Source organism: Tachysurus vachellii, chromosome 17, assembly GCF_030014155.1.
Source record: "Tachysurus vachellii isolate PV-2020 chromosome 17, HZAU_Pvac_v1, whole genome shotgun sequence".
NCBI lineage: Eukaryota > Metazoa > Chordata > Actinopteri > Siluriformes > Bagridae > Tachysurus > Tachysurus vachellii.
Genome location: NC_083476.1, coordinates 19,763,742 through 19,774,131, shown reverse-complemented (window position 1 = coordinate 19,774,131; position 10,390 = coordinate 19,763,742). Strand labels below are relative to the sequence as shown.

The 10,390-nt window shown below is 42.7% G+C and overlaps 1 protein-coding gene across 2 annotated transcripts in view; it reads left to right on the top strand.

The window, feature by feature from the left end:
• Nucleotides 1-607: 607 nt before the first annotated feature.
• The window catches only part of plrdgb (PITP-less RdgB-like protein), a 71,922-nt gene continuing 62,139 nt past the window's right edge, over nt 608-10,390 (top strand). For both annotated transcript variants that reach the window (XM_060891120.1, XM_060891119.1), the window contains exon 1: nt 608-972. In XM_060891120.1, coding sequence (XP_060747103.1) covers nt 954-972 — 19 coding nt within the window. In that variant the 5' untranslated portion in view covers nt 608-953. The remainder of the gene's footprint in view (nt 973-10,390) is intronic.

Here is a 10,390-nt window from a genome sequence, read left to right as displayed (position 1 = left end):
TTATACGAGGCGTGGGAGTGAAAGAGTGAGAGAGAGCGTGAGAGAGAGAGAGAGAGTGAGTGAGAGAGAGAAAGAGAGTGAGAGAGAAAGAGTGAGTGAGTGAGTGAGAGAGAAAGAGAGTGAGAGAGAGAGTGAGTGAGAGAGAAAGAGAGAGAGAGGGGGAGTGAGTGAGAGAGTGAGAAAAGGAGAGGGAGAGAGAGACAGAGAGAGAAAGAGGGAGAGAGAGACAGAGAGAGAGAGAGAGAGAGAGAGAGAGAGAGAGAGAGAGTGAGAAAAAGAGAGGGAGAGAGAGAGACAGAGAGAGAAAGAGGGAGAGAGAGACAGATAGAGAGAGAGAGAGAGAGAGAGAGAGAGAGAGAGAGAGAGAGAGAGAGAGAGAGAGAGAGAGAGAGAGAGACAGCGAGAGAGAGAGACAGAGAGAGACATAGACATAGAGATAGAGAGAGAGAGAAAGAGAGAGAGATAGAGAGATAGAGACATAGAGATAGAGAGAGAGAGAGAGAGAGAGAGACATAGAGATAGAGATAGAGAGAGAGAGAGAGAGAGAGAGAGAGAGAGAGAGAGAGAGTGACGGCGTTGTCTGGCTTCCTTCTGACTTCAGAGTTCTCTCTCAAGAGTCCGAAGCCGAGCCTCCGGCGAGCGCTGATTGGTTGATGAGAATCCATGCTAGGAATTCATTGGACAGAGACACGGCACTGCGCGGCTGATTGGTCGCCTGTAGTTGCGCGCAGAGCATCAGGAGCGTGTCATTAACTTTCGATGGTTACCTGAGATTGAGGGGATGTTGGGCTGGAAAGTGTTGCAGTAACAACCACGCGCTCCTACAGGGCACGAGATCCAGGGACACTTTCTTGGAGCGAAATACACACACACGCGCGCGCGCACACACACACACACACACGCATACACGCGCTCGCGCTTGCACACACACACACGCGCGCGCGCGGACCAGGATGGCGAAAGAGATAAAAGGTAAGATATATTTTTCTGTCTAGACGTCTGAGTTAAAAGCTTCACGTGCACCGATGACAGGCGCGGTGTTTAATGGCGGTGACTGCTGGAATGCCCCTGTGTGTTTATGGGCACTGATGTTACAGTACACAGGGTGACGCACTGACATTTCAGCCAAGCCCGTGTGAGGAGGTGTGTTTGAGGCAGGAAAAGGCAATGCATGCAAATTCACCCCAATGCATGACCCAAAATGTCCATTTATGTCTGCGATCAAAGACAAAGTGTGTAACAGGAACAGTGCAACTCTGTATACACACACACACACATGTTCTCACAGACATACAGAAGTTAGTTCTTCTGACCTTCATAATACAAAACGACTCAAAATCTCAATCGTTTTACAGCTTTCTCTTTTCTCAGATGTTCCTTTATTAACTTTTATAGGACTCGAGCTGATCACTTTGTCTTTGGTGTGTAGATGTTATGAACATTTATGACTCATGTCTCCATGCACTGGTCATCTTTTACACTATAACAAGTTTTAAGTGCTCCTGATATCGAAATCCTGTCCGTTCGTCTTATGGACGCCGTGTATGATGGTGTAGACAGGGACAACAACAACAAAAAAATACACAACCAAAAATAGATTAGGAAATATTCCCGCTTATATTTTCTAGATAAAATGTTTAGATGAAATTGTTCACATTCATTTTTTACATGTGGTTAATACTTGATGTTAGAAGATCAAGACAAAAAAAAAAACATTGATATATTTATCATAGACTGAATTGGTACGATATGAGTTTTGATGTTTGATGATATCACAAATTCTGCTACCGTACGATACGAGGCAAGTTCGGTTCCCACGGCAACGATTCGATATTTGTCAATACCACAGCGTCTGGTATCACAAATTCGCATGCGTTGAGAAGGACAGTTTTAAGTTACAGGCAAATGGGACGTTATTTTATTTTCAGTGGGTTTTAATCCATTTATGACTATTTTCATTAATGCATTGATCCAAATTGTCTGATCAACACCCACTATTCTGTACTAGTCTTAGCTTTGTTTAGTTTAATTACACTCTGGCATGTATATATCCCTCCCCTGGGGTTGTGACGTCCTGTACGGTAACATGTTGGTAGCAGAAAACGGTACGATTTGGCTGCATGTCCTGCTTTTTTTTTTTACTCTCTTCATTGGGGAAATAAATGGTTAGAGTTTATTGCTTTTGAAGATTTTGTGTAAGTGTGTGGTTGTGTGACCGACACGTCTCGTAGGAGCGTTTTATCAACTAGGGGACAGTTATTCTGTCTTCGTACACTGGGGCTTCTCTGTCAGTAAGATTAAGTGCTATCATTTTATCGACCATTCAAATGTGTCTGCTGTGTCCTGGTGGGACCCATGAGAGAAAACGCTGAGAGAGAACTCTGAGAGAGAACTCTGAGAGAGAACTCTGAGATAACGCTGAAACAGAACCCTGAGAGAGAACTCTAGAGAGAACCCTGAGAGGGAAACTTGAGAGAGAACCATGAGAGAGATCCCTGAGAGAGAACCTTGAGCGAGAACCCTGAGATAACCCTGAAACAGAACCCTGAGAGAAAACTCTTGAGAGAACCCTGAGAGGGATACCTGAGTGAGAACCTTGAGAGAACTCTGAGAGAGAACTCTGAGAGAGAACCATGAGAGAGAACCTTGAGAGAGAACCCTGAGATAACCCTGAAACAGAACCCTGAGAGAAACTCTTGACAGAACCCTGAGAGGGAAACTTGAGAGAGAACCTTGAGAGAATTCTGAGAGAATCCTGAGCAAAAACTTTGAGAGAGAACCTTGAGAGAGAACTCTCTAGAGAACCCTGAGAGAAATCTCTGAGAGAGAACTCTAGAGAGAACCCTGAGATAGACCTCTAAGAGAACCCTGAGGCAACCCTGAGAGAGAACCCTGAGAGAGAAAACTCTAAGAGAATCTTGAGAGAGAACCCTGAGAGAGAACTCTGAGAGAGAACTCTAGAGAGAACCCTGAGAGAGAACTCTCGAGAGAACCCTGAGAGAAAACTCTGAGAGAGAACTCTGAGATAGACCTCTAAGAGAACCCTGAGGGAACCCTGAGAGAGAACCCTGAGGGAACCCTGAGAGAGAAAACTCTAAGAGAATCTTGAGAGAGAACCCTGAGAGAGAACTCTGAGAGAGAACTCTAGAGAGAACCCTGAAAGAGAACTCTCGAGAGAACCCTGAGAGAAAACTCTGAGATAGACCTCTCAGAGAACCCTGAGGGAACCCTGAGAGAGAACCCTGAGGGAACCCTGAGAGAGAACTCTTGAGAGATCTCTGAGGTTCAGAGCAGAGCCTATGCTTACCACTTTGACCTTATTTAGATTTGATGCTATAATAAGATACAGATGTGATACACTATGTCCGTTATGGACATGAATCATGGTTTGTTTGACACTGTGAGGTTTACACGCTGGATCTCTCAGAGATTCCTGGAACCAGAAGTGAGGAACAGCCTTGTGGCTGAAAACATCGTCTGAAAACATATTCGATCATCTCATAACGGAGCACTGAAAAGACTTCAGATGGGTTTCATTAGTTTGAATTAACTTGTGTATTAAGTTTCACTCGAGCCGGCTCATGTATAATCAGAAGCAAACACCATGTTAGCGTTTTATATAATGTAGGTGATGCCGCTGTAAATCTATTAAAATTATAATAATTTAAAAAGAAAATTCAAAAATTTGATTTATGACGTTAATTATTTGAGGAAAATGATTACGGCCTCAGGTTATTAATCAGTAATAACCGTAAAAGATCAACAAAACAAAGATGTAGAAAGTGTGTGTGTGTGTGTGTTTATGTCTTGTACAGGAATATTTGACACTTTTTATGTGGTAAAGTTTTTTGTTTTTTTCCAAAACCAAAACAGCTTTTATTATTAAAAAAAAATAACATAATAATAATTAAACAAATAAATATGCCAAAATATTCCCTTTATGTATTTTTTTTAAGTGAAAGTTAATTGTAGGTGTAGCATAGCATAGATCTAATTATGTCAGTTGTGTGTGATTGTGTGTGAGAGTGTGTATGAGTGTGTGTGTGAGAGATAGTGTGAATGTGAATGTGTGTGAGTGTGTGTGTGTGTGTGTGAGAGTGTGTGAGAGTGCGTGTGTGAGTGTGTGTGTGTGAGTGTTTGGTGTGAGTGTGTGAGTGTGTGTGAGAGTGCGTGTGTGAGTGAGTGTGTGTGAGTGTTTGGTGTGTGTGTGAGTGTGTGTGTGAGTGTGTGTGAGTGTGTGTGTGAGTGTGAGTGTGAGTATGTGTGAGTGTGTGTGTGTGTGAGTGTGTGTGAGTGTGAGTGTGTGTGAGTGTGAGTGTGAGTATGTGTGAGTGTGTGTGTGTGTGAGTGTGTGTGAGTGTGTGTGTGAGTGTGTGTGAGTGTGTGGGAGTGTGTGTCTGTGAGTGTGTGTGTGTGTGTGAGTGTGTGTGAGTGTGTGTGTGTGTGTGTGTGTGAGTGTGTGTGAGTGTGTGTGCAGGATTATCTATTACATGTATGAGGTAATTTTTCTTCTGAGCGAAGGCGAGCGATAAAGAGAGAATCTGAAATGATGTTTAAACAGATATTTCACCTTTAATTACCATCCGGCTCAGTAAGTACGGTTCCTGACTACAATTACGTAGATTACGGTGATTCCCTTTTGCCCCTGGACCGCACTTTTAATAAAGTTGCTGCCGCGGTGTTTGTTCTTGCACTTCTGGGACTTTATCGCGGTTTGATGAGAATTTTAAACACGTCTAATCTCAGAATGCAGACTATATATCAGAATATATACAGAATATCTCACAGTAGCCGCTAGTCATTAATCTAACCGTATAAACGGAGCGAGTATAAAAGCGTGAACACTGACATACTGTGTGTTCTGTGTTAAATCTGACCATCTCTAAAAAAAAAGGCTGAATAAAAGTCCGTAGATCAAGGGCGGGAATCACAAAAGTGAGTCGCGTAGTTTTTTTTTATTTTCCGTTTCTACGTCCGTCGAGGTAGCAGGTGGTGAGAGAACAAATAAAGGCTCCACGTGTATCTCTGGACGTCTGTTATTTACGATACACTTGTTAGCGAGGTTAAGCGTGCGAAAACAGCTGAATCGTCTGAAGCTTTTGTTCTTTGACGGCTCTCTTTTACCAAAAACGAACAGAAACAGAATAACGACCTCGGCGGAGATTACGTTTCAAGGCACCTTTTAAACGATACTTCGGTTTCTTTCGGTTTGTTTTTACACCGATGAGAAAAAAAAGAGATGTACTGTATAGTAGAGCTGAAAACGTTCTTTTATTTTGTGAGGATCCAGTTGGATTTCGCTTCATGAAGATTTCAGACATTTAAAGAGAACTTACCAGCTCCGTGTGGTCTCTGAAGACAACAACCTTCTCATCAATACACAATTATCTATCTGTAGAAAGGACGTTATTCATAATAACACTCTGAGGTGTTTATAACAGTTTATAATCACACCCTCCAGTGTCACCCAAATGAGGATGAGGTTCACTTTTGAGTCTGGTTCCTCTCAAGGTTTCTTCCTCTTCCATCTAAGGGAGTTTTTCCTCACCACAGTCACCTCAGTCGCCTCAGACACGTTCATTAGGGATAAATACAAACACATTTAAATCGTCGCTGTCAGGCGGAATCTTCGTATCTCCAAAACCGTTATTTTTCAGGAAATGAAAAAACGCCGTACCTTATCTGCAGTGCACAGGGTTTAGTCCGCGTTGTCTTGCGCTAAATTCCTGTCCTCAGATGAGCACCAGAACTAGCGGGGGTCAAGATTTTTTTTTCTTTGAGCCCAGTGTTTTGAAGACATTTACCTCAGAAGACGTGTTGATTCGTTGCGACTCTTCTTGAGGAGAAATATGCCGTGAAGCTCTCCCACGGAGTGAGGAAGAGGTGGACAGTTGAAGTGTCCAATGGAGTTATGAGATTTGCGCTCAAGCTATTTTCAAGACTTTAGATTGGATAATAACTTGTAAAAATAACAGACCCACGTGGGGACTGACCAATAGCATCGATACGTGAAAAAATATGAAATTGACCAAATTTGGACATACGAGGTTTCCGCCCCGACAGCGACGAAATATAAATCTAATATTAAACTTGAACTTGGGGGGCACGGTGGATTAGTGGTTAGCACGTTCGCCTCACACCTCCAGGGTTGGAGGTTTGATTCCCACCTCCGCCTTGTGTGTGTGGAGTTTGCATGTTCTCCCCGTGCCTCGGGGGTTTCCTCCGGGTACTCCGGTTTCCTCCCCCGGTCCAAAGACATGCATGGTAGGTTGATTGGCATCTCTGGAAAATTGTCCGTAGTGTGTGATTGTGTGAGTGAATGAGAGAGTGTGTGTGTGCCCTGTGATGGGTTGGCACTCCGTCCAGGGTGTATCCTGCCTTGATGCCCGATGATGCCTGAGATAGGCACAGGCTCCCCGTGACCCGAGGTAGTTCGGATAAGCGGTAGAAGATGAATGAATGAACTTGAACTTTTGTATAATATTAATCTTTGTATAATAATAATAAAACTTTTGTACTCTATTTCTTATGTTCTGTAAAGCTGCTTTGAGACAATGTCCATTGTTAAATGTCTATACAAATTGCATTATTGGTCTGAAATACAGTAAGAAAAAGAAATTCATGCACTGAGAACATGGAGCTTATGCCAAATAAATGATTAGATACTCGTATAAATAATTAATAATAATTACACATTTATTTTAGTATGCGTTCAGTGTTGGGGCTTTAAATCACAGCCCCACAAAGCTGCCACCGTCGAGCCCTTAAGCGAGCGGCTTACCGACTCGGTTATAAGTCACTTTGGATTGAAATCATCAGCTAAATGATAAGATCATTATTCATAACACAACATACATTTGTTACGTTCGTTATTTGGTTCAGTTTTACGTCTCACGGTAAACGGAAACCTTTTTTTTTTAATGCCGTATTTGGGTCAATTCGGGGATTAGTTCGTGATCATATGAGCAGCTTTTAAACCATTTTCTTTTGTGTTCTTTTAGAGGAAAACCGCTGCCATTTTGAATCATTTCTGGATCAATTTCTGGATCAATTTCTGGATCAATTTCGTCAACGTCCCTAATAAATGTAGTTCACTGATGTTACCGATATACAGAACTCGTGTAATGTGAGTGTACTGTAAGTGTAGATTTGAACACAAAGCTGAGCTCAGACCACCAATGGGCAATGGGCTGGGGGTGGTGAGTCTGTCAGTGTGTCATTTTCGATTCATGAGTCGATTCATCATCTCCTGTTTGTACGAGGAGATAAAGACGGCTCATGTGTCGTATTATTTCGTATACGTAACTCATACCGGCATGTATTAAGGAGCTCCTGTATATAGAGCTCAGAATAAAGGTTATATGAACACATAGAGCTCTGTGATCTTCTGCTTGTCAGACATGAGATAATTATCCACTCCACCGAAGAGCCAGTGTTGTGAAGAGAAAATCTTGTTTTTTATTTTCGTTCCGGTGACAGTTATGACTCGTTCCTGCGCCTACGTTGTGTACGTTTATCTCAGCACACAAGTGTCTAATAATAATAATAATAATACAACTAAAGCAACTAAAGTTATCTACCTGGTCTTTCTCACCTTATCGCTGTGATCATGAGCAGCTGTCAGACAGGCAGACGAAGCTCACGCTGCTGGACTCTTTCTCTCTTTCTTCCTTCCTTCCTTCCTTTCCTTTCCTTTCCTTTCCCTCCTTTCTTTCCTCTCCCTTCCTTCCTTCCTTCCTTCCTTTCCTTTCCTTCCTACCTTTCCGTTCCCTTCCTTCCTTCCTTCCTTCCTTCCTATCTTTCCTTTCCCTTCCTTCCTTCCTTCCTTCCTTCCTTTCTTCCTTCCTTCCTTTCCTTTCCTTCCTTTCTTTCCTTTCCTTTCCTTCCTTCCTTCCTTCCCTTTCCCTCCTTTCTTTCTTTCCTTCCTTCCTTCCTTCCTTCTTTCCTTCCTTCCTTCCTTCCATCCTTCCTTCCTTCGTTCCTTCATTCCTTTCCTTTCCTTTCCTTTCCTTTCCTTTCCTTTCCTTTCCTTTCCTTTCCATTCCTTCCTTCCTTTCCTTTCCCTCCTTTCTTTCCTTCCTTCCTTCCTTCCTTCCTTCCTTCCTTCCTTCCTTCCATCCTTCCTTCCTTCGTTCCTTCATTCCTTTCCTTTCCTTTCCTTTCCTTTCCTTTCCTTTCCTTTCCTTTCCTTCCTTCCTTCCTTCCTTCCCTTCCTTCCTTTCCTTTCCTTTCCCTCCTTTCTTTCCTCTCCCTTCCTTCCTTCCTTCCTTCCTTCCTTCCTTCCTTCCTTCCTTCCTTCCATCCTTCCTTTCCTTTCCTCCCTAACTTTCCTTATTTCCTCTTCTTTCCACTTCTTTTCCTTTCCATTTGTAGAGTTTCATCAGTATTTATGTTTTTCTCTACAGTTCTACGGTTGATTCATAGTCAAGTTTCAGAAAAACAAAAACGGTTATTTATTTTTTTCCCCAAATGTTTCTTTCTTCAAGGTTTCTCACAGAAAATAATCCATTTATTCTTTATACCGATGTCCAATAAGACGGTAAGACTAAGAGTCACACCAGTGCGCTGTAAAAAGAGCTAACTAACGTATAATAAACAGATATTGTGATCTCTCAGTGTATATCGATGCTCTGTGTATAAAACTGATCTATCTAATTTCTCGTCCCTCGATCTGTTCGATCCAATCGGCGCGAGATGAAGCATCAAACAAGATAAGCGTCGTCACCTAGTAGCTGTCGTGTCAAAAGCCTGTCAGGGTTGAGTTGAGTGTGTAGTGCAGGCTGTCAGTGTGAACCTGAAGAGCCGCTGTAACGTTTTGTGCTCGTCTTTTGTGTGTAATCCGAGCGTGTCGATCAGCATAACAGCTGCAGAGTTGCAAACAGCACCTGTGTGTTTGTTTTCTTAGTGCCGTGTCTTAGTAAAGAGACACCAGGATGCTCCTGATACAGATGTACCACACTGATACAGATGTTTCACACTGATTCAGATGTTTCACACTGATCCAGATGTTTCACACTGATACACATGTTTCACAATGATACGGATGTTTCACACTGATACAGATGTTCCACACTGATACAGATGTTCCACACTGATACGGATGTTTCACAATGATACGGATGTTTCACACTGATACGGATGTTCCACACTGATACGGATGTTCCACACTGATACGGATGTTCCACACTGATACAGATGTACCACACTGATACAGATGTTCCACACTGATACGGATGTTCCACACTGATACGGATGTTCCACACTGATACGGATGTTCTACACTGATACGGATGTTCTACACTGATATGGATGTTCCACACTGATACAGATGTTCCACACTGATACAGATGTTTCACACTGATACAGAGCTCCATTAATCTGTGCTCTAGTCAGACAAATTCACAGTAATATTTTTTCCTCCAGTCTGCCCACCGTTCCTCCAGAGACGGATCTTTAGCGTTGAAGCTTGTGTGCTACAGACACACGGCAGGTGACGAGTAGATCCACAGATGGACAAGATGAAATAAAAAACGAATCCAAATCTAAAGCCAAAACAACAAACACATGGTCCTGACTAATTACTTACTTAATCACACAGACTGGTGCTTTATAATACAGTGTTGTTGTCCTTCAGCTGCTCCCTCTTTCACACTGAGAGTGTGAGTTAATCCCAAATCCTAAATAAAATCCCTAAAGTCCAGCTTTCTCGCCATAACCTGGACACAGTTGACTGTGTTTTTTCTTCACATTCACGTCCACCTACTGCTTAGTCTGGAGCTGTACGAGTCCAAGTTTCACAGTCTTGCGCTTGCTCATCTGAACAGCTCATTTCTCTACACACTTCACTTCCTGTTTCCACTCCAGCTGGCAGCCTGCACAAGGTGATTTAATGGAGATAATGTGACATTTGGAGAAAGAACTTGGAGCTTGGAACAGGTACAGACGATAATGGCTTCACGACATAAAAAAAAAAAAGAAGAAGTGAGAGATGCCTGGGAGAGAGTTGGCTCTCAGAGCCCGTCAGGCTCCACCACCGGAGAGAAAGACGCCGCTACGCCACTTCTTTCTGTTCCAGATGGCTGCATGGTTTTACGTGGCGTTCCACTGAAGGAGAGCAGTGGAGTGGGGAATAAATAAAAACACTTTATACCGATATCTGTGTGAAACGCTTGTAAAGAAAGGAAAGACATTTAAATTGACTGAGGTTAAAGGGCCTTGCTCAGGGGAAGAGTAGTGGTAGCTTGGTGGAGCTGGGATTCAAACTTGCAACCTTCCAATCAGTAGTACATCACCTTAATCACGAGAGAGAGAGAGAGAGAGAGAGAGAGAGAGAGAGAGAGAAAGAAAGAAAGAAAGAAAGATAAATAGTGAGAGAGTGAGAGAGATAGAG